Raw genomic sequence first — 25,887 nt, 5'->3', positions numbered from 1 at the left:
TTTATTTCATACTAATTAGCATAAGCACATGTAAGCATGCTAATAATAATAACATATGATACTTTGGATGAGCTTGTGAGAAGAGACTGATCTCCAAACAGACATTAACATGGTGCTCATTGAGAGAAATACGTCACATCCACATCCTAACCACAAGCGCCACTCTTCTGAACGATGGTAACCAAACAATTTGAAAAAATATAACACAAATGCTTCTAAATAAATAAGATAAACGGACATTAAACACTATTAAGTCTTTCTCTTTACCTAAAAATGCATAAAATAACACTTAATTAAAAAAATTACTCTCCAAAAGCAGTTGCATGCAAAGCATGCTGGGAAATTCTTTTTCCAGAACCCAAACTCAAACTTATTGTGTTAACGCAATTAAAAATAAATCAATAAATTATAGTACATATTCATTTTGTGTTAGACTAATTAAATATACTTATTGCTCTTAATGAGGTATTTTAAATTAATTGAACACAATTTTAATGTGTCATTTCTAAGAAGGGCTTGAATCATTTTTTTGAGTGGTAATTGCCTGATTTAATAAACCCCAAAAGTAAAAATTTTAAGTAAACCATACAAAGTTAGGTGCATTTTCCATGCACAAATCTTTGAAAGATTTTAACACTTAAGTTCTTACAACACGTATACTTGAGCTTTAATATCCAAGCAAAAACCTGCACGTGTTTTAACCACACATGGCTTTGTTCGATTGCACAGGTCTCCCTCCTGCAGTCCATCGCCTGTGAGGAAGAAAAAGAAGAAGAAGAGCTCAAAGAAAAGGAAGCGACACAGGTAGTGATTGATTTTCACTTCAGGTCATGTTTAGAGGTTTATTTCGGACACACTTTGCTGCTGGTGTGTTTGTTTTTCATCGCTGTCTCTAAAGTCACTCTCTCTTTGCTCTAGGTCTGCTTCAAGGAAGGGGAGACACAGGTGAATGTTATTTTCATTTAATACTTTGCTTGTCTTGAACAGAGGCTTTCAAATGTTTTACCGGTCACATACACAGCTATACACAGTATGGCATGCAGTGTAATGTTTTGTGTGACTTTTCTTCAAAATTTATAAAGCAATTTTACAGATTAAGAAAAAGTAACGTATATATGTATGGTAGAATATATGTACAAAGCATGTGTATAAAATTGGAATATGAAATAGTGCAAACAATCAAACAACAGTATTAACTGTTGCAAATAGAAGATGTGCATAGTGACAGATGTGCAAATGTGCATAACTAGAGTGATAACAGCAACATGTGACCCTGGACCACCAAACCAGTTTTAAGGGTGATTTGTTTTTAAAAAAAAATAGAGATTTATACATCATCTGACAGCTAAATAAATGAGCTTTTTGAATTGATGTATGGTTTGTTGGGATGGGACAATATTTGGTGGAGAAACAGATCTGAATTCTGAGGGTAAAAGTAAATATTGAGAAAATTGGCTTTTTAGCTATGACTGGTTTTGTGGTCCAGGGTCACAATTATGTATATAGCAGGAGTAAAGTGCAATATGAACTGTCAATATGTGTAATAAAAATAATAATAATAATTATTATTATTATTAATATTTTTATTAATATTGTTATTGTCATTGTCATTGTTATTATTATTATTGTGGGTTAGGGTTATTATATATGTGGCACAGTCCTTTTCACCCAGTATAGATAATTTCTGCTGATTAATGCTAATGACTTTATAGTAAGTTTCAGAAGTGTGCTTGTAATTTCTCATGCGCTTTAATTTTCTGCCTTTTGTCCACAGTGGTTCGAGTCCTAGACGTAAAAGGAAGGAGGACAAAAAACATAAAAAGAGGTGAGTCATTTGGTTGGGCATTTACATATAAAAAGTAGTGCTGGGCAAAGATTAATCGCGATTAATCGCATACAAAATAAAAGTGATTTTTTGCATAATATATGTACGTGTACTGTGTCTAATTATTGTGTATATTTAACCACACACACATTCATATATTCATTTCAAAATTGTTTTACTTATATATAATTTTTTTACATTTATTTTTAATATAGAATATATAAAAATATAAATAAATATATATAAACATGTAAATGTTTCTTAAATACATACATGAATGTGTGTGTATTTATTTATACATAATAATTACAAACAGCACATACTCATATATTATGCCAAAAATCACTTTTATTTTGTATGCGATTAATCGCGATTAATCTTTGCCCAGCACTAATAAAAAGTCAATGCTATTTTTCTAGTGTCAATGTCCAAGTGTCATACTGTTAAGAAGACAGTTTCTGTGATCTTTATCTGATGGCATCAGGGTACTAACTACCAAGCCGAATTTGCAACATAACCTGAATGAAAGAAAATATAAAGGAGAGAAAAAGTTGCTTTAGAAAGCAACAAGGTATAAGAGAAATGCAACTAAAGATCGAAAACTTGATTCTGTAGTTTAAGTACCTAATTTCGTGAATCTTGGAGTATTGTAGTGCAGTTTCAATGGTAACAAAAATAATTTGCTTCCTATAGCAAAAAAATGAACTTGAAAAAGACCAGATTCTTCTCTTCCAACAATGTCAAGCACTGACAGTTTATTTAGTTATATTCAAGTCCCTCAGGCTTGTCTTTCAGTGTCAAAAACTCAATGCATGCATTACCGTCAAGCATGCTTTGACCCCTCATGCGCATTTTCTAGATAAGATTACGTCTTTTTGACAGTCACACTGTTGCGCCAACACATCCTCATCCCATTGCGTCAATATTTGACGCCACTTGACCATGCGTCAATATGTTACGCGGAGGGTATACCCTTCGCGTCATTTTTTGACGAACTGGGGACTTCAATACTATTAGGTACGCGAAATTAAACAGTTGTCGCCTGACATTGGGGTTAGGGATAGGTTTGGGTAGGGATGTCATTATGTAAATCTAACCCTAAACCGACGCGAAAATGGTAAGAAAATGGTACGAAAATAGGAAAGAGAATGCAACGGACTCAATAGTATTGAAGTCCCCAGTTCGTCAAAAAATGACGCGAAGGGTATACCCTCCGCGTAACATATTGACGCATGGTCAAGTGGCGTCAAATATTGACGCCATGGGGTGAGGATGGGCTGGTTGCGCACCTCAGCTTCGCTCGCAGAGCACTGTTATTGGCTGCTTGTGCCGTACACTTTTTCAGACTAAAGGATGAACACAGCATGGCTCTGTATTATCTGAAAGCAGCTCCTCACTTAAAAGGCAAATAAGTTACCAGAACACAGAAACAATAAACACATACTGCTACACACACAGTCAGAGAAGAAGAGTCTTGCTGGGCTTTTGATCCTCAAAATGATCAAGTTTTGTGCATGTGGATGTTTTCACTCTTAGGTGCTTTAAATTCCCATTGTAACTAAACTGTGCTTGAATGTATTATGTTTACACAAACTTTACATGATGTATATACACTGAGATATTTACTGTTACTTTTGATAAAGAGCAGTGAATTATATAGTAAATAGTTTGAAGATTATATCATTAGCTGTAAATGTAAATTAAAGTTTTGAAATGTTGTTAACAATAATTGGTTGTGGTTTAATCAAGTCTACATATGTTTTAAAATTAATTATACCATGGTCTGTTTAAATACTTGATTCTGATTGGCTGGAAGGTGTGCATTAAAACTGTTTAATGCACAGGTAGTTCCAGTCAGTTTAATTACAGTTAGAAATAATCTGCTACTATAAACATTGGTAACCATAGTAACACAGTTACACTTGCAGAGAGAGCGAGCAAGCGAGACATAAGTGCATCTCTCTTTAAAGTGCGCAGGTTTTATTTCAGCACTACTTTATTTAAAGCGGATGGAGTGCGAGCCTTAACTTAAAAATGACTTTCATTTTTACCCGTCTGTTAAAAAAATTACACTGTAAACATTAATTACAGCTTTAACTTGGCAAATAACCAAGGTATAAGCGGGATAATCCACGGCTAGCCATGTATTAAAGGGTTTTAATGCACTTCGCAGAGACAACCACCCTCCGCTACGCGTCGGGTGGTTCTTCGCCTCTACGTCGTGCATTAAAACCCTTTAATGCATGGCTAGCCGTGGATTATCCCTTACTTAACCTGATTAAATTAGTGAGAGTAGCTTTATGGACCATTAGTCACGTACAGCTTGTACACAGTCACACGAAAGTTCCTTTATGACCATGGTAGTGCCAAATATGACAACAGTACAATGGGGCTGATCTGTACAAAATGAAATTGTATTAAAAACTGAACTTTATAAACAGACTACACAAGATTACAAAAATGCATGTGTGCAAACAGCAGTAACAATTGATTAGTTCAGATGCAAAACCGCTTATATAAAGGTAAAAGGCTCAAAAATTTGGTCAATATCTTAAAGGTTTAATTTTTCCTGCGTTTTCGAAGCTTTGATTGTGTTTACGGTGGTGTACTGTAAGTAGAGGGACCTTTAGTAGAGGGCTGTAATTCAAACCGGCTGTTCCCTGTAGTACTTGAATTCTGTTAAAGAAAATATATCGCTTGGCATTGAACTTTGACCTTTATAATTTTGCAGGCATTATTTATGCTCTAACAGCAACATTACAAACCAACAAAAGTTTTAAAAATGGGATCACGAAAAACAGCAGTTTTTCAGTAAACCTCCTTTAAAAAACTCTTGCAGATCAACAATTGAAATCTGACTCATATGTGAGCTGTCGTTCATCCAATTCTTCTTTGTGCACTTTGAGGACTTTGCTAAAGAAGGTATATGGCATTTAAAAGATTGTGCCAACAAACCAGTAGGGGAGAACCGGGGCAAAAGGAATGCGGGATGAAAGTAACAAAGCTCGGAGCCCTGATTATATTTGCATCCCAAACTATGACAGCATCTTAGGCACACAACACTTGACAGAGCTGACATATATCACGTTATTTACTCACCGTTTTCCGTGTGTAGATCCAGAAAAGGTGTTTTCAACCATGATAAGTAAATTCCTAAAGCGGTCATTTTTTTTCTTATAACGTGTTTTAATTCATGTGTTACAGTACTGATCAATCTACAGGTTATTTAGTGCTCTAACACATCCTGAAGCTTGACTTCTCACTACTGTTGTATAAAAATGTATATTATTCTAATTTGATTTAATTTCATTTTCATAGTGTTTAAACTGTAACATTTTTTTTATTGTCAACAATTTATGTTCTGTTGGTTGCTTTTGAAACATTTGATAAAACTATAAATGTAATTTCATAATTTTTTAACAAGAAAAAATTACAAAAAATGCAATTACATATTAACAAAGTCATAGTTGTGTATATTTAATTAAAAACACGTGTGACCCAAAAATCTATCTTGTTTTGTTGTGTTACTGGTATTGTTACTGGTCCACCTGGTATTGATAGACCACACTTGTGAGTTATTGACCACAGCAAAAATATATCTCTGTCTATAACATTATCTTTTAAAATTTAAATTTTTTTTTTTTTAATGGTACTTTTGCCCCCACTCTCCCCTATTTCTGAAAGGCCTGTTGTCAGGATTAAGCGGATCTAAGCTCGGATCTGGACTCTTCAATTCTACTAACTAGTATTAGGAGATAGCAGTTATACTAACAAATATAATCAGCAATGGAGTTACGGGTCATACGGGTATATTTGCAGCAATAGCCAAAAATACATTGTATGGGGTAAAATTATAAAAACATTCATGCCAAAAATCATTAGGATATTAATTAAAGATCATGTTCCATGAAGATATTTTGTAAATTTTCTATCGTAAATATATCAAATATGTATTTATCATTAGTAATATGTATTGCTGAGGACTTTATGTGGACAACTTTAAAAGCAATTTTCTCAATATTTAGATTTTGTGCCACCCTTAGATTTTAAATATTCAAATATTGTCCTATCCCAAACCATACATTAATTAAAAGCTTATTTATTCAGAGGATAAATAAATCTGAAAATACTGATCGTATCAGCCTGATCCTACAAATTTCCGTGTTATATTCACAGAATATTTTGCTCATTTATCCATGTCATTGTCACAGATCTCCAAATTTTTCCGTGTCAGTTTCATGTATTGGTTACTAAATTGTTTTTCTTATTTTCTTACCATCGTCGCTTGGGTTTGGGGTTAGAACGACTTTCTGTTACATAAAATGACATCCTAACCCAACTGTAATGCTCTTTTTTCCGGACTACCAGCACACTCTATCTCACGTCTGCAATATATTCAAAACTCTGCCGCTAGATTGCTAACTCACACTAAACGATCCGCTCATATCACTCCAATTCTGTTCCACCTCCACTGGCTACCTTTGTCTTCTCGTATTTCCTACAAAATTCTCCTGCTTACCTTTAAGTCATTAAATGGTCTTGCTCCTTCCTATCTTTCTGATTTACTTTCTCCTTATACTCCCCCTCGAACCCTCCGATCTTCTGACTGTAAACTCCTCTGTGAACCAAGATTTCGCCTTTCATCTATGGGTGGTAGGTCTTTCTCAGTTACAGCCCCTAAGCTATGGAACTCTCTCCCCTTGTCTCTGAGGGCTACAACAACACTACATGAATTTAACTCAAAACCCATTTGTTTAATAAATACTACCTGTCATGACATGTTTTCAATAATCAGGTTCCTTACACTCAATTATTCTGTTGCTTCAGATTTTTCGACTTATCCACTGATTTCCATGTTGTCATGATCTGATCCTGCTTGTTTTTGTTCTGTTTTATGTTATTTTTGGTTTTTGTTTATTTAATTTGCAATGCGAAACGCAACTGCGACCGCTTGGATTGGGCAATTGTCCATTGTCTGCTACTGTATGTATTTACTGTCTACTCCTAACTGTTATTGTGAAGCGTCCTTGAGCTTTGGAAAGGCGCTATATAAAATAAACTTATTATTATTATTATTAACTCTAACTCTAATGTTAGATGAAATTTTTTAAAAATATGTTCAAAAAAATAGCATAAACCAATATTTAAAGTGACACCTAATCCAAACCCCAAATCTAACCCCAAACCCAAGCAACAATGGTTTAAAAAATAGGAAAAACAATTGAGTAACCAATACGTGAAACTGACACAGAAAAGAAAGTCAGTGGTACGGAAACAGAAAAATGCTGAGGTCCGTGACAATGACACGGATAAATGAGCAAAATATTCCATGACTATAATTTGTGAGATCAGGTTGGATTGTATTGACTGACAATGAGGTTAATACAACACACATCAAACTCCTAGCCCTGAAAATATGTGCTAGCTATAAAAGTTGAAGTGCTTTTTAAAGCTAATGAATTACTCACAGGCTATTAAACATCATCTCCTCATTGTAATGTAAAGGTTTTTGGGAGGTTTAATTCAGTTTTGAACTTCAATTGAAATCATACAGCGATCTGATCTCATGCGAATCTGCACTCAGCTGCTGAACGTGCAACTTAACTGTCTCCATTTCAGACTCAATTAACACAGTTTTACATGTGCCACATTAAATTATAACACTTCAGAGACTCTCACACAAAATTCTCGGAGAATCGTCGGGGGTTTATGTCATAATCTTTATTGTCCTTTGGCACCATTATTACTGTACTCTCTCTCCCCCTTGCTCTCTTTTTTGTCAATGCCATGATAAGATAACCTTAACCTACCTGTTAATGGCAGTAATTTTGAATTCAATGTTTTACAAGCACATAAAGGTACAGTGTTTGAGTGAACATATTCTATGTGCTGTAAAGTAAGGTGTGATAACCAAGCTCTTTGATGTTTGTCTCTACTGGTTACCTTCCAGGTCAAGGAGTCACCCTCACCGCAAACATCGACACCGGAAACCTATTAGGAGCTCCTCTTATATGGAACACAGGCACAGGTGTGACCTATAACCCAAAACTGTACTGTAATGTTTGGTGGGGTGAATGTTTACCAGCTGGTGTTTTGAAAGAAGCCCATGCTGCTTCATACTAAATAGCAACAATTAGCCTATATAAAGACTGTTTAGATGAACTTTCTTAATACAAACATCGAACAGCATCTTCAAAAGCGAGGGAGTTTTAGCTCAAATTTTTTGTTGGTCAGTGGGATTCAGGGCTTCATTCTGGACAGTCAGGTTTTTATCTTATCTGCAATGAGCATCCGGTGCTACTGTGGCGATGACTGATAAAGGCAGAGGTGACACGGAGGAAACTCTTTTATCTGCCTCTCACAGCTGATGCCTAACATTTGCCGTGCAGATCAATGAAAACTGGAAGCGAATGAATTGAGAGATCCGCCCCCATGGACAGTCACACCTCTTTGGAGTGGGCGGTGGGGTGACGGGTCTAAGGTGGAGAAGGAGCACTGTAGGGAAGAGTGACAGAAAAAGATAAAATGATGGTTTCAGGAGTAAATCGTTGTCTTTGATAGTAGGTGTAAGCGAGGGTTACCTGTAGAGTATAAAAATGTCAATCCCGCTGATGTACAAACGGTACGACAAACGCTTAGAGTCGGTGCTTCTTTATTAGGCAAATGAGTGCAGTTTATGAGATGTAAAATGAGGCCATTTCGTACTGGGTCAAGGGCTTATTTAAATGAAGACATCAAAGTAATCACAGACGCAAGGTTTTTCATGCATTAAATTTGCCGAAGACCCTTTCGCAGGTGTCACCACACCGATCAGACCTTAACATAAAAGCCTCACTTATGCATTCATCACTGAATTCCTTCCTTTTTTCAAAACCAGATCTGAACGAGACCAGGTTTCAAATTGAAATTATCTTAAGCTAGAGATGATTGCTTTTAAATCCCTAACTGATATCTCCATTATTTGGAATTTCTTAGGGATGTTCAAAGGACGAAATCATTATAGAAAGCGAGCGCCGTGAAGGTTTACATGGTTTCAGGAGCTGAAAAGGCACGGGGACTCGGCTCGGGCCTTTCAGCTGGAACAATAGCCGTCAGTGGCCCATTTCCATGAGTCCCTATTCACATCCCTAAGAACCATTACAGATAATCTGTGTCCCGAGCTGGTATAATTGGCATGTCCTTTCATAAGAAGCCATCCTATTCCACTTCAGGCTGTGTAGATCAGTGGAATTAGACGATCATGGAGGACAGTTATACAGAAGGTACATGTTGCCAATTATTTGAGGAAATCGACCTTTAGGTGTAAGGTGCAGTTCATACAAAAGTTTGTCATTATTTATTTAACCTCATGTTGTTCGAAAACAATAACTTATATGGAACAGAAAAGGATTTGTTATAGGGACTGACGACCTTAGGCACTATTCACTTTTATGGTATCATTTTTAACGTGCAATGAACATGCAAAAGATTCTGCCCCATGGATGAGGGAAAAGTCAGGTTTGGAAAAAGACTGAGAAAATAATGACAGTAAAGTAAGATTTAGGGCCAGATTTACTAAACGGGACAAATTAGTGTGAAAGCGCTATTCCAAAAAGCACAGATGGAGTGGTAATATGCAGGTTATGTACTAAAAAGTAGGGCTGCACGATTAATCGTTTTTAAACCGAAATCGCGATGTGAATGGATGCGATTTTCGAATCGCAAGAGCTGCGATTATTTCGATACAAAACTATCAAATATAACCATCATCTATTACGCAGTTTTTGACAGTTCGCTTCATGCGCATTTTACGTTTGATGCAGTTTAAACCAATAGAGGGCATTAACACTGAGGTGCTGACTACACGTCAGATAACACCATTAGGAAAATATGAGCGAGCAGCAGATCAACTCCTCAACAAAGTGTACGGCCATATGATTTTCGCGATGCGGAAAACACGGACAGAATCGCGAAATGCATACAAATGGAATTAACTGCACAACGCGGAATGTCATGAAGTTGGCAGATTTTGGATTCAGTCATTTTAAAAACCCATTATAACTCATTAACCGGCAAATGAAAGGACAGAAATGCTTGAAAACATTTTCCTATTGTGTAATGTTGGACTTAAAGAAAGGTGTGTATATACGTCCGTTTCTCGTCATGCATCGCAAACAATGACAAGCGCCTCATCAGACTATAAGCAGGTTTCATTTAAGCCCGGAACACAGCAGACGAAAGAGGTACATTATACTTTCTTGCACGCGCACATCTGCACCGCTTTGAATATTTACAGGCACGAGGGTTCATGAAGCGCGCACACAGAGAGCAGTCAGCACACGCGTGATCACTAAACTTAAGTTTTCTTTCTTGTCTAAGTGAACATAAACAGCTGGATGTTTATCAGTACATTAAAGCAGAGCAGTTTTAAAGCTGTCTTGTGTCTTAAAGTGACAGTAACCTGGTGCTTTCTGTGTCAGAAATGTTTATTACACAGCAAAAATTAAAATCAATCCTTACTCTTAACTGAACAAGCTTCTGCAGCTCCACATTTAAAATCCTACAGTGAGGACTATGCAATGTTTTATTTGTATTTTTTGCTTATGTTAAATCATAGACTCTAATAACTAATATATTTACATTTATTACAGATGCCTGAAAAGTAAAATAAGATGAGTATAGTCTTATGATTAAAAGAAAAAACTAAACATTTGCTTGTCAGAAGCATTGTTGTAGTGACAGCCAAAATACATTGGCCTATATGTTATTTTAAATAAAACTTTCAATACATTTTTGTTAAATTGTATTTTAATGTTCTTAGATTTAAAAAAAAAAGTGTGTCTGCAGAAGAGCAAAGTCCTGCAGACAACTTGGTACAATGTTTAAGAGGTTTTAAATAAACAGTAGCACAGCATCTTTCTTTGGTGCTATTAAAACCACCACAACAAACCTGGATGTAGCTATTTTATTATATACTAATGAATCGCACTTTAAATCGCGAAATCGCAATTTTGATCAGAAAAATCGCAATTAGATTTTTTTCTCCAAATCGTGCAGCCCTACTAAAAAGGCACAAATTAAATAACACGGGTGCAACTGATATTAATATATTTTAATATAATATATTATTGATTATGACCAGTGTTGGGGGTAACGCATTACAAGTAACGTGCATTACATAATAATATTACTTTTCTGAAGTAACGAGTAAAGTAACGCATTACTTTATAAATGTACACATTAATATTTGAGTTACTTTTTAAAAAAAATAATGCGAGTTACTTTTCAGTTTAATTAATTCAATTTAAAAATAAAATTATGTACTGAATTAATCTGAACATATTAACGTAGAATTACGCACTCTGTGCGCCTGAGCGGGAACAATTTAAGTCAGAAACAGAGATGGCTTGACATTTTTGCGATCATAAAAACACCTGCAAGGCTTGAAAGAGATCAAGCCTCAGCCAAGTAAGAAAAAGTAACGCAAAAGTAACTTAAAACTTAAGCATTACTTTCCATGAAAAGTAACTAAGTAACGCAATTAGTTACTTTTTTGGGGAGTAACTTAGTATTGTATAATGCATTACTTTTTAAAGGTAACTTTCCCCAACACTGATTATGACTCAACTTGTATACTTAAATGTTCTAATTTCTTTATTATGAATTCAATATTTGGCTTGATGGGTACATCTGGTGGAAATTTTGTGTCAATAGCCCACTTAGAAATCCCCTTACTGAGTTTTTTGAGGAGACTGAAGTCCTGAAGTCATTCGATTAGAATTATAAATTAAGATTGAATTTAGGTTTAAGACATCCTGCAGCTGCCTGCTTTTGATCAAGTGGAAGGGGAGCTTACCCTAAATACTTGACAGTACTGTATATATATATATATATATCACATCTCACACCTATGGACACAAACATTCACCCCAATTTTAAGCAGTATATGACCTTAGTGGTTTAACCTCAGTCTTACAATTTCCGACTGTGATTCAGATTGTGCCATTTATCATATGCTAACCTACATTATAAAGCACTGCCCTTCTCAGCTCACTTCCAATTAAAAGATAACTTATTCGTGATTTATCTAGATTTTACCTTTGTGGACAATTTCACTTTTTTACGGCTGTTGTGTTTTTATAGTATGCTTATGTGTATTTAATGCGACTATAAATATATATATATATATATATATATATATATATATATATATTAATTTTTCTTTACCTGACTACCTAGAAACCCTTTAACTTTGTTATTTTATATACTTTTTTCATATAGATCCGAAGACAGTGATAAATCTAGTTTCCCAGAAGACGGTCATTCGTCAGCTGATCACAGAGGCGACACACGCAGGTCGGCAATCAAGCTGACCAATAAAATCTCGCCTAAGTGCTGCTGCCGATTTGCTGCGAGCACCGTAACTGTAAGTGTTTCTGATGGATACCTGGTGCACTTACATTGCCCAACTCTTGTTCTGTTTTAAAGTCCTTTTTGAAACCAATGATTTATTTTTTTTACCGATGGGCGCTTAGACGAACAGCAAAGTTATTTTACACTTATCTGTCAGACTAATGCATTTGTAGGCATGTGTCTTACCCCCCTATGGAGAACCATTTATTGGGAATCATTTTGTTTGTTGCTCAAGTTTTTTTTGTTGTACAATAACTGTGGGTAGGATTTGGGTTTAAGCTAGCCACGGTTAACCGCAAAGATTATAGTTTATCTACACTCCTTTATTTTGTGGTATAAGTAGGGCTAATATTGAACAGCATTTGCAAACACATTTGCATATTGCACACATGCTTAAAGCACAATTTAAACTTCAGTTAATTAACTTTTTAATGAGAGTGGTGTGTTTTCCACTTATACTTGCTAAAAATGACACACAACCTACTTCCACACTCTAAATACATCAACTTAGTTATACATCAAACATCACTCATTACCATTCACCCTTAATAAAGAACATGTTCCCAGATAACTGCTAAATTTATTTTATTTCTAGTAATATACAGTACTATACAGCCATATTATACCTGTATGTGAACCTGGACAACAGAACCAGTCTTAAGTCGCATGGGTATAATTGACGAGTTTGGTTCCAAAACGCAATATTTCGTTAAAAATGTGTTTTCTATACCAAGAAAGTGACCAGATGAAAACCACTATTTTTTGTTACAAATGCTCACATAGCATCTTTAGATAGATATATAATAACATAAAAAATTCAAATCCATAATTTGATTTTGAAAGATTTTCTTTTTTCGCAAAATGCAATAAATCCATGACAATTTTTTTCCAAATGCCATAAATCCATTGAATCAATATATAAATGTGCATTAGTCTTTGCCATGTTATATTCATTTAATTGACTAATGGTATACACTGATAAAAAAACATTAATGTCATTAATCAAAACACTTACTTTGTCATATTAAGAACACTGTCATTGCTGCTGTCATCCTTGGGACGTCGTCGCTGAACTTTTTTCACAGCGATCAGCTTTGAGTAAAATAATTTAAAGTTTTTCATAAGATCCCCTAAGGTCAATGTGTGTTAGCATGACAGAAGCTTGATGCTGTCGTGTGAAAACAAGCAACAGCTGGCATTTTTCCATCGCCTTAGTGCCCGTGGCTTACATTTCTTCGCCGAAAACCAATTCAATTCAATTCAATTTTACTTTAAATGTTATTCAGATTCCAGATTTTCAAATAGGCTTGTTGTATCTCTTACAGATATTGTCCTATCCTAACAATACACACCCCATACACCAATATCATAAAATACCACAACGATACCATACACCAATGGCAACTTATTTATTTGAGCTTTCAGATGATGTATAAATCTCAATTTAAAAAAATGACCCTTATGACTGGTTTTGTAGTCCAGGGTCACATATTATACCTATATTATACCATATTATACCTCCTTCCGCTCTGACATGTTTAACTTACTGGCATTCTCTTGTTTATAGTGAGAACGTTGAATAAAGACTCAATGTGACCTTCATTTAAAAGACAAAATTACGTCTTTAGGGATTGCTTGTATCCTACAGTATAAAATGGAGCACTGCAGATAAACCACTTGTTCGTGTGCACTTCACTGGCTCACTAAAATGTTAAACGCCTTTAATTTCTCTCAAGTAATCCTTAACATTACACCAATGGCATTTTCCAGGGTTTAATATCTGACATTTAAATACACACGCAAAAAAAAAAAACTGGTTTGAACGGTTTGTCATTATTTCTGCACTGTAAGAAAAAATGGTCCAAAAAAGCTGTCACTTTCAAAAAGTACACATTTGCACCTAAAGTTGGTATCTCAAAGGTGCATGCTGGTACAAAATGTATACTAATTTGTCCCTGAATGATAGATATTATGACTGGGACCACTCTTTGACCATATTTTCTGACAGTGTGACCAAACAGTGTCAAGTGTTATTGGGCATTATTTAAGATGATTCCACTTACTTTTAAATGTTTTTAACGTTTATATTTTTGTTGAACTATGACAATCTCATGATCTTTTTGTATAAAACGCTCCTTATTAGAAAAATACATATTTTGATGTTCATTTTTATTGCTTTGTTGCCCCTGACATGGGTCTCTGGTTCGTTCACAGTGGCCTCTCTCTGTTTAAGCAAAGCACAGTGTTTGATTCATAAACTGTATCTTGCAAAAAGCTGATGCTAAACATATCAATCCTGCACTTCAAAGCCAAAAAGCTAAATCATTACAAATAACCACTGGGCTGTTCAGTTTATCAGATCCCACCATAAAATAATCTCGAATTGTATTGCTTTTTGTGCCATTGAAACGTACTAAAATTTTATTGAAACTTCATATTTTATAGCACAAGGGTGTAGGTCTTGTAAGCCAAATTTTAGTTTTTAGTCAGGCCCACAACAGCAATAAGTAATGATGATATACAGTAGACCTACAGATGCAGAAGAAATGTAAAGAAAAAGGCACATGCTGGAATTTGGATTTAAGGAAGAAGAGGGTTATTGTCTTTTTCTTGCACTTTACCACTCTAATGATGCACTTATGTCACCCGCTCTTCCCTTTTTCTTACACCTTACCTACTTAAGGAGGAAGTCTTGATTGGTAAGTCGATGCTATCCGCAGATTTAGGGACTTTCTGTAGGCCGCTGGTGGACTGTAAAATCTCTTCCGACAGGGGACTAAAGCAGAAACATGTTGTTTTAGTTTTTCTCAAGGATTTTACCTAGTTAGAGTGATGGAGATATTTCTTTTGTCTGCAACCCTTTCATATACTCTATCCTATTAGTTTTTACTTATGCTCATTTTGTGATGTACAGTATGTTCAATGTTATATAAAGAGAAAAATACTTTCAAATTGGGGATTTTATTTTGTTTCTGTTTTCCTTCCTCTCTCTCTTTCTTCTCACTTAAAAGTAGCTGGAAAGTTATTCATGTAGTTTATTTTTCCTCTCTTCTTTTTTAATCTGAATGTTTCTTTAATTTTGTTTGCATTGGTTCATTATTACCTTCTCTCTTCAGTCTCTATTTCATTACTTTCTTTTGTAAGAGTTCTTGCTTTGTTCTTATTTTATTTTTTTCTCGCATGTGACAGACTTGCATGGTGTTTCAATCTTTCTTTCGTTCCAATTTTTTTAATTAATTTCCATTCTGTGCTCTATAGGGACATATGTGTTTTTAAAAGAAGGAGTATTCACACTGCATCATGCAGGTAGCAGATTGATAACATTGCGACTGTCGTTTAGAAAGAAAACAACTTTGTTTCGTCTGCTTACAGGTCTCTCCATCGCATTGTGGGGTTGAAGCGGTGGTTGTCCAGGACTCACTGTCCAATAAGGGCAAAGGACATGCAGATTACGATTCGGGACATGACACGTCCTCTCCACCATCGAGTAAAAATGGCATCACAAGGTCTAAAGTTGGAAACGAAAAGGTTTCGTCTTCAGAGAAACTTAAACTTGTAGATGGGGACAATGCCTCGGATTCAGGCAATTCACTGACCAGTTATATCTCTCTGGGTAAACCGGTGATCAGAGAAAATACCACACACACCTCTGTCTTCAACAAGTTCAAAGGGTGAGACAACTGTATGTAATGCGTTAAAATGTAGAAAATATTTTTCACGTTGCAAAAATGTTCATTTGAATGCACCACAACATCTGACTTGATACAGTTACTAAAGTGAAAGAGTAAGTAAAAAATGTATATAAATATTATACACATTTTAAACTCCCTAATATGAATGGGATTGTAATGTTATTTTTCTTTATATTGTCCTTTTAGTATTTAGTATACAAAATGCTATTCTTGTTGTATTTACTCTGTAGTCTGTTGCCAAATGAGACCATTTGCAGTGACGGCTCGTGATTGCTCATCCGAGGGGCGCTAATTCAAAATAAGTGTTCGGAGTGTCGTTTGTTGCTTGCGTTTTCAAAATATGTGTTTGTTGCTTCATGTAAACCATGTGCATCACGTGTTTTGTCAAAATAAGTGCCTGCTGCACACGCGTCAAACCCGTTTGTGATAAAAGAGATGCTCACGTTCACAAAAGAGTGTCTCTTATATCATAAACCCTTTAGACGCGTCTGCAGCAGGCACTTATTTTGACAAAACACGTGATGCACACAGGATCTCTCGAAGCGCAGAACACATATTTTGAAAAAAGGAACCACACACAACGGGCTACATGTTCGCATCGAGAGCCCTCGAAAAAAGCTACCCAGTTTTGTGATTATAGTCACATATTTTTTTTATTCTTTTTTCGTGATATTATCACGAATTTCCGCGTTTTTTCGTGATCGAAATTCCTGTTTTTGTGTGATTATCACGTATTGGTTACTTAACAGCTTTTTCCTATTTTTAAACCATTGTCGCTTCGGTTTAGGGTTAGATTTGGTGCTTGCATTAGAATGTCACTTTATATATTGGTTTATACTATTTTTTCGGATTTATTTTTTTATATGTCGCCTGGCGTTGGGGTTAGAGTTGGGTTTGGGTAGGGATGTCATTTTATATAAATCTAACCCTAAACCGAAGCGACAATGGTAAGAAAATAGGACAAAACAGTTGAGTAACCAATACGTGATAATCACCCGAAAACAGGAATTCGTTATACGATCAAGAAAAAACGCGGATATTCGTGTTAATATCACGAAAAAAGAATTAAAAAAAATACATGACTATATAACGAAAATTCGTGAGACTGGGCTGAAAAAATAAGTCACCGGCTGCCACTGACCATTTGTGACCCTGGACAACAAAACCAGTACATTTTTAAATTAATATATGAATAAATAAGCTTTCCATTGAAGTATGGTTGCATTGTTATAATATGACAATATTTGGTTGAGCTAAAACTATTTGTAAATCTAAAATCTAAGGGTGTAAAACTATCAAAATATTGAGAAAATTGCCTTTAAAGTTGTCCAAATAAAGTCCTTAGTAACACATTTTACTAATGATAAATACATTTTCGAATTTCGATATATATATGGTAGGAGATTTACAAAATGTTTTCATGGAACGTGATTTTTTTTCTTAAAGGGATAGTTCGGCCAAAAATGATATTAAACCCATGATTTACTCCTCCCCTAGCTGTCCGATTTGCATATGTCCATCGTTTTTCAGACAAACACATTTTCGGATATTTTAGAAAATGTTTTCGATCTTTCAGTTGATTAAATGTAATGTTACGGGGTCCACGACCTTCAAGTCCAAAAAAGTGCGTCTATCCTTCACAAATTATATCCAAACGGCTCCAGGATGATAAACAAAGGTCTTCTGAGGGTAATCCGCGCGGTGTTGTTGTAGAAATATCCATAATATTTAAAACTTTATTAACAAAAATAAATACCTTCCAGTAGCGCCACCATCTTAGACTCCTCTGTATTCAGGAGAGAGTATTAGCGTAGTGTATGCACTTTTCTTAGTGACGTATGACAAATTCGGAGGGCGGGGGCACAGAGCAGCAGCAGAGTAGCCTCCGTAGACTGCGTAAGCTCTCATCCTGAATGCGGACGCGACTAAGATGGCGGCGCTAACGGGAGGTAGTTATTTTCGTTAATAAAGTTTTAAATATGGATATTTCTACAACAACACCGCGCGGATTACCCTCAGAAGACCTTTGTTTATCATCCTGGAGCCGTTTGGATTTATTTTGTGAAGGATGGATGCACTTTTTTTGGACTTGAAGGTTGTGGACCCCGTAACATTACATTTAATCAACTGAAAGATCTAAAACATTTTCTAAAATATCCGAAAATGTGTTTGTCTGAAAAACAATGGACATATGCAACTCGGACAGCTTGGGGGTGAGTAAATCATGGGTTTAATATCATTTTTGGCCGAACTATCCCTTTAATTTCCTAATGATTCTTGGCATAAAAATTGATAATTTTGACCCAAACAAATGTATTGTTGGCTACTGCTACAAATATACCCATGTATTTTGGTCCAAGGTCACATTTCAGATTTCAGCATGTTTTTTTATAAATGAAACAATTTTATCTGATTTTTTATCTGATGTCTGGAACTTACATAAGGAAGCTATCAAGAACTTATATAATTTTCCTCTTATTGCAGTGAAGAAACAGGTAGATGCTCTGATTCAGAGAGGACAAAGCCTACACATCTCACCACTAATAGGAATCGGAGTCCATCATATGATAGATATCGGAATCGAACAAAACCCCGCAGCAGAAGCATATCATCCCAAAGCAGATACTCAGGACGCTATTCCAGGAGTCGATCCCTGTCCTCGGGCAGGAGGTGTGTTGGAGAGCTGCAATTTGTTATAGAAACCAGAACTCTGTGACTGAAATGAAATGCTTTCAAAATGTTATGTCTGACAATTTCATGTCCCTCGACTCATTTACAGATCATATTCCCGTTCATCCAGTTATTCGCTGGATTCACGGAGAGGAAGCCTGTCTAGCGCAAGCAGTTGCCATAGTCTCAGTTCCTCACCAGACAGGTACGCTTCTGCCGAAATAAAATTTGTTACTGTATATTGAGAATAGTTAGTTGTGTTTGACAATGACTACCATTGATAAAAGCTCTAACCGAGCACCTGCATGCTCACATCTCTCTCGCACGCGCATGAAAAGGTTTCGAGAGCGGAAGAGACACTGCAGTTCTTGCGAGAGAAAAAAGCACAGCAGGAGAAGACCTTGTTCTCCGATAAGGAAGAGAAGAAGAGATTCCCCCAGCCACCTGGAAGCCCGTAGAATTACAAGGTCTGTTTTTATACAGCTTACTAGTGTGCAGATCACACATGCATACACAACCTTTACAAATGGTATCACAGTATATCACAAAAAGTTTTCTACACTTAACTCATTTTTTTTTTTAAAGTTGCCGGCCAGCATTTTTGTGATTTTCACAAAAGTTTTACAAAAAGCCTTCCAGGAAAATGTTCTTCTAAAAATATATAAACATACAAATATATCAAATGAAACAGCAGACCCTCTGCTTTCAAACAAACAATAAACAAATAATACAGGAAAAAAACATTTCATCCAATCTATATTTTTTTGCCTATAATAATAATATTTTTTTAGCAAAAGCTGAAATAATTGCATTTTTGTGAAGGAATTTGAAATTAGTAAATAGTTTTTCTGCTTCAGTTTTTTTTTATAAATTTGGGTAAGCCATCTAGTGGATAATCGCGGTATTACAGATTAACATAAAAACTCATCAGGTACACATTTTTTTCATGCAAATGTTTTCTCTCAATTAACGAAATATCTTGTCAATGGTGGGGAAAGAGTTATAAACAAAGCATTGTTTTATATTTGACATACTACTCAAGCAACTTTAAATTAAGATGACATTATTTTACAGATATCTAAATGTTTAATACATCATGTTTTATAGATGTGTGCTTGCTATAAGTCATTTTGTTAAAATATTTAGGGTGTAGGGGAGGCAGTAGACGCTATTCTGGTGTCCTGTAAAGCAATCAGTCAGTCTTGCTGGTGCCCCCTGTTGGTGGAGATATGAAGATCTTGATCAAGTATAGGCATTTTGCAGACATCCCACCTTTCTCGTTACGGGAGTTTCGCGATTCCCTGATGTCCGCAAATGATGTAAAATCCCGGCAATCATTTTGAACATTTTTGAACAACAGGTCTTAGTCCGAAGAGACTGACATAGTGGGCGACAAGACGAAGCGGAAAGTGACAGAGAATGTATTCTGATTGGTCTCTTATTCGGAGTAGTGTGGGGTTGGAGGGTGTCTTACAATCGACCACTTTCTCTCTCTCTTCAATTCAGTATAGTTAATTTCCACTGTAGTAAAAATGACAAAATTATCAAAAAAACTACATTACATTAAAGGGACATTAAAAGGCTCAATGATATTACGCAGCAGCCATAAATAGTCCCCTTAGTATCTTTCAATAGCAGGGGACTATTTTCGGGCTCTGCGTAATATCATTGCGCCTCCTGCAGCCATGTTACGGCAGCAAAGTTCTTATTATTATGCCAGAATGAGAGAGTAGTTCCTACCATATCGGCCTAGAAAATCGCGACTTTTAATATCGAAACTTGGTTATTTTTGAGCGCGATGCTAATTGTTCTAATCTGATTCAATGGATTGTGCTAAGCTATGCTAAAGTGGTAGCGCCAGACCCGGAGATCAGCTGAATGGATTCCAAAACAGTAAAAATCAAAAGGGGAGCTGGAAAATGAGCATCTTTTCCAAAAAAGTGGAGAGTCCCTTTAAACGTTTATTAAAGTGACAGTGATATTGAAATTTAAAAACTTCATGTATCCTCATAATCTTTAATCAAAAACTCTAATTACATCCACTTCCTCGCTATGATCTCACTTTACTTACGGAATGGAGCAGGAATGGAGCAGGGCAGGGCCTGGAAAAAGATCGCAGCGATTAGCAAATAGCAAAATGACCCAATTTCCAACGATCCAATCAATTCTCGATGGACGAATTCAAGTCCTGCCCTACCTGTTTTTCTCATTTCAGAAGTTGTTTTACTTGGATATACGTCACGACAGGAAAAATAAGACAATCGCTACTTCAATTTATTGTGACTTTAAAGTGTACCCCTGCTTAAAGGGTAACTAAACCCCTGGTCAGAGCCTGCCTCCACCCAGACATGTCTCTCTGTAGGCAAGGGCGTGGCAAGCTGGTACCCTCTTATGTCACTTAGTACCGCAACATCCAATAGGAAAATACAACTGTAGTAGCCACTGTTTAACCTGAAGAGGGCAGCACTCAGACATTTTTACACCATATATTGTAGAACTTAAACACTTTATACCTTTATATATATATATATATATATATATATATATATATATATATATATATATATATATATATATATATATATATATATATATATATATATATATATATATATATATATATATATATGTATATATATATATATATATATATGAGGGAAACTAGGATTTTGTGTGAATTCAATGTGCCGCCATTGTTGTTTACAATGTGGAGAATGGTGCGCTGTGATTTGTTAAGCGGATGTATTCCTGTAGAGGGGGAGGACTGGCATTTATCGTGTTTTGGGAAAAAAGGGAGAAAAGAATAGAATAACACGGCATTTATCGGATTTTGCGTAAGATTAAGAATGTACTTTTTAATGCTGACCTGATACAATATTAATTTTGGTACAAATAAAAAAAATTTAAATGCCGTGTATCACATTTTGGAGCCAAACTCTTTAAATATACCATAATAATGTACAAATTATATTAAAGTTTAAATTACATTTTTATAGTAAGACTTTTTGGGGAAAGGGTTGCAGGGTGGGATGTCTTGAGTGATTCTACAAAACCGAAAACCCTAGAGATGCCCTTACAAAAATTAACCAACAGTAGTAACCCTGTTTTTTGGTGTATTGGTTACTATTAGCAAAACCATTTTTTAACTACAGTAACCTTTTTTTTAACTATAGTAAATCCATGGTTAATTTTCATTTAGAGGATATACTTATTGAGTTCAGTTTTGCATTTTCTTATTTTCTGTCTTTCACAGTGCCAGAAAGAGGCCCATCCCGTACTACCGTCCCAGTCCTTCCGTCAGCAGCCGTTCCTCCAGCCTCCTCTCCTGGCGCCTGTTTTCTCTCAGTCGCAGTCGTTCACGCAGTCGGAGTCGCACTTATTCATCATATAGGAGCTATAGCCGCAGCTCGTCGTGGAACTCTATATATAGCAGACGCAGCCGCAGCAGAAGCTATGACTCAATGGCGAGCTACAGCCGAGCCCGTCGCTAATTTACAAACGAACCGGCTGCCGAGATGCTGAGCCACGGCGCAAGCGAGGACCCGATCCGATTTCAACTGGAAGCGAAATGGAGCAGCACTAAGAACATGCTGCGCTTGGGTATGGAACGCCAGGCAGTGACAGGATCATCTGTTCATTGTCAGATAAGACTGAAGCTTTCCATATTGTTGTGTACTAAAGTGTGTGCTTTCACCCGCCCTGCTCAAACGTAAAGAAAATCTTGTCTGTTAGTCACAAACCCTGCTTTTATAGAAGGTCCAGTACATGCTGCACATGGAAGTTTTCACAATACGTGAAGGATTCATTACAAAAGCAGTAACAGGTTAAGCGAAGTGTATGCGCGCAGGCTCCTATAGCCTTGACTGTACGAATCTATTGTATTTTTGTAGCGTTTTCTTCTTTAAAGGATACGTCAAACACGCTCAAGAAAAAAAAGATTTATTGCTTCCATAACAGCTTTTACCGAGAGCAGCCGCTTTTGTGTCGCACACACCTTCACTTTGAAAAATGTGCTATCCAAATTGGCCCCACCGGCAAACATACACCCCATCAGCCCAAATGCCAGCTTTATTTATCTTCTGTTGAACTGGAAAACAATTTAAATGTCATTGGCTGTGATGAAAATGATGGCAGACGGTCAAAATCAAGTGGATGTGCTTCAGTGGCAGGAACCCTCTTACAGGCCAGCTGCCAATCAAATATGTTAAACTTGCGTATTAATCTTGAGACGACAGGACGTGACTTTTATTCATAGGATTAAAAGAAAAGGTGTACATTTTTGGACTTTGTCCAGTGTATTAACCCACTAGTGTGCCTGCATATTATTATTATTTTTATTATTGATAATAATAATTATTATTGTTATTAGCATGACCCTTGTGTCTTAATTTTATTTAATTATTTATTGTTTCTAGCGCTTAGTCGTTTAGTCCGTGATCATTTCTGTACAGCCTAAAATAATGTGCACATCAGTACATTTCTTTATTTATTATTCAGATCATTTGAATTATTTATAAGAAACTTTATATTTTTTCGACATTTCAGAAATGAGTCAAAAAAATCTCTAAACCTGCACTAATTCAGTCTGACTGTGTAAATCTTCACATAATGATAGTGTTTATAAATGTGAATGTTTAAAAATACATCGCTGCTCTTGGTGACGCATCATTGCAGATAAACCAAGAAACTAGATAAACAGAGACAGCTGTCATAAGACATCAGTCATAATGTCTAGATCAAGGCTTTCCTAAAGGATCAAAGATAGTTGCTGTGTGATCCAGATTGACAAGGGAGCGTCTAAAAATCATAACACCTCCATCGCAACACACGATGACAGTTTCTTTGTTTATATGTCCTTTTGGAGTGCTTGTTAAGCGAAGGCATGGTGATCTCTATGCACTGTAGACTTTTAGCCGTCTGACTGTTGTGAATTCTGACACTTGTACAGATAATTAGTTGTACTGTAGATGGGAGCTCGAAACACTTGAAGCGGATCAAATGTTTTATCTTCTTAAATTCATCTTGTTGTTTCGTCTCAAACCGTTAGCGAGTTTAGTAAATAATTATGTAAATCTGTCGTGTAAATATGCAAACGTTTAGCGCTGCAATATTAGGCATGGACTTTATTTATTTTGATGGAGTGGTGGGACCGGCTTTCTGATTTGCATAAATTGCATCGCTGTTTATTTTTATTCCCTCTAAATGCTGAGGGTTTGCCATGAATCCAGTCTGTGCTACACAAATTCATGAGAAGACAAGCAGCAGTCCAAACACGCTACAAGTGTTTGGATTGCATTTGCTAAACACCTGCAGATTGTTGCCATATCATGCCAGTTTTATCCTTGTTTTTGGACATGTAACTACAATTATAAAGCACATGCTGAGGTCTTTAAGGATGCAAACCCCACCCCCCCACCCATCCTTATTCTACGATGTGTATATATATATATATATATATATATATATATATATATATATATATATATATATATATATTTGTGTATATATATATATATATTTGTGTATATATATATATATATATTTGTGTATATATATATATATATATATTTGTGTATATATATATATATATTTGTGTATATATATATATATATATTTGTGTATATATATATATATATATATATATATATATATATATATATATTTGTATGTGAATATCAATGTTTCCCTTGATCTTCAAGTTATTGACTCTTGGTGTGGTCTAAATCTGTGATTAATATTCAAAGAGTTCGAAATAAATAATTAATTGAATTAATTTACACAAAATTTTGTTGTATCTTTATTGAGACTGAATCTGTGTTTATTTTACTGCATTTATGTCTTGTTTAGTAAACAAGAGAGAAAAGCCAGTGGGTAAGTGGATGCATTTCTACTTTCTGGAGAACCGTGCACAACTTGGTTAATACGTGACACATGGGGAAACTTTTTTATATTTGAACCCAAAATGCATTCAGACACTACCGCGCATGGTTTGCCGCTTGAACAATTTGGATGCATTCGCGCGTGTAGAGCGGAGTAGACGCGCGGAAAAAGCAAGCATTTGACGCGCCTCAGAGGCAAACTCCGCTTCTTGTGGGAGGGGCAAGTGCTATGCGGTTGTTTGTTTGCAAGATGACTGATGTTGATTGTGCATTTATCAAGAGAGTTACTAGTTTGTATTTGGTAACCTTACTATAGGGGGAAAATAAACGACGCGGGTCGATAAACGTCACATGACTCAAAAGTGAAGTGTGTATTACAATTACCAGGTTGCCCAATGTCCTCACTGACACTCTTCCAAGCGAGGTCCTTTTTATTCCTTTCTCCTCTATAGAAATAAGAACTTGTGTGGTATAGCTCCGGGTAACTGCTTACGGACATCAAGCGTTGGTTGAATGAGTGACTCTGGACGGGGCTGCCACCACAGCAGCAAGCAGGCTCCTGATTGGTTAACGCGCTGTGAAATTCCGCCAAAGTTCAAATTTTTCAACTCGGGCGTCAGCCGCAAATTCGCCTGAACTGCAAAATGCACAAAAAGCACCATTCGCGCGCACCGCGCGTACCGTGCACAGCGCTCAATTCGCGCCTTTCGCGTGAGCTTCACGCGCGAAAGAGGCGGAAACGCGTCTTCCGCGCTGCGCCGAACGCTTCTTCCGCGCCGCGGGACCTCTTGACGCACGTCAACACGTCCTCACATTGACTTAACATTGAAATCAGTCGCGCTTCACGCCTTTACCACGGTTGGTGTAAATGCAGCATTAGGTTTCAAAATTAGACAACAAAAAATACACCCAGTTGCATCTCTATTAAAGATACCAATTTCATTGCTTAAAACAACTTATTTTGTTTACTTGGTAAAATACAATTTGTTCGCTTGGTTTATGGTTAAAAAACATAATTTTTTACATATCGTACATTTTTTGTAGCTCCAGGTTTCACGCATGGATTTGAAAAGCTTTGTGGACGTGATTGGCCAGCTAATCTGTAAGTTGTGATTGGTCTGAATACCTCTGATGTCAGCAGGAAATGTGACTCTTCTTACCATGTTTCAAAGATTCGGTCACAGTGCAATGCTAACGGGAGTTAACTTAAAGGCTGTGAGTCCGAAGCAGGAGGAATTATAATAATGCCTGTCTTTACTACGTCACCAATCCCAGAAAAGTAAACTGTTGCCTATAACCGTGTGTTTGTTGTAGTCCAAAAAAAAAGATGTACGTTGGAGATGGTAACTATAGCTTCATCGTTTACTTTGGGGTTTGTACCTTTTGCATATCTTTAACATGTACTAATACATACTTAAACACCAAAGAA

General features: G+C 36.1%; 1 protein-coding gene across 1 annotated transcript in view; it reads left to right on the top strand.

The window, feature by feature from the left end:
* srrm4 (serine/arginine repetitive matrix 4) overlaps positions 1 to 24,012 on the top strand; it is a 74,853-nt gene extending 50,841 nt beyond the window's left edge. The window contains exons 4-13 of the mRNA XM_065250850.1: positions 730 to 804; positions 919 to 945; positions 1,775 to 1,825; positions 7,776 to 7,853; positions 12,086 to 12,230; positions 15,590 to 15,888; positions 18,394 to 18,579; positions 18,689 to 18,784; positions 18,918 to 19,046; positions 21,833 to 24,012. Coding sequence (XP_065106922.1) covers positions 730 to 804; positions 919 to 945; positions 1,775 to 1,825; positions 7,776 to 7,853; positions 12,086 to 12,230; positions 15,590 to 15,888; positions 18,394 to 18,579; positions 18,689 to 18,784; positions 18,918 to 19,046; positions 21,833 to 22,070 — 1,324 coding nt within the window. The 3' untranslated portion in view covers positions 22,071 to 24,012. The remainder of the gene's footprint in view (positions 1 to 729; positions 805 to 918; positions 946 to 1,774; positions 1,826 to 7,775; positions 7,854 to 12,085; positions 12,231 to 15,589; positions 15,889 to 18,393; positions 18,580 to 18,688; positions 18,785 to 18,917; positions 19,047 to 21,832) is intronic.
* Positions 24,013 to 25,887: the final 1,875 nt, after the last annotated feature.

The sequence above is a fragment of the Paramisgurnus dabryanus genome, chromosome 5 (genome assembly GCF_030506205.2).
Source record: "Paramisgurnus dabryanus chromosome 5, PD_genome_1.1, whole genome shotgun sequence".
Taxonomy (NCBI): domain Eukaryota; kingdom Metazoa; phylum Chordata; class Actinopteri; order Cypriniformes; family Cobitidae; genus Paramisgurnus; species Paramisgurnus dabryanus.
Note: the sequence above shows the minus strand (reverse complement) of the source record. Positions and strands in the feature narration are given on the sequence as shown.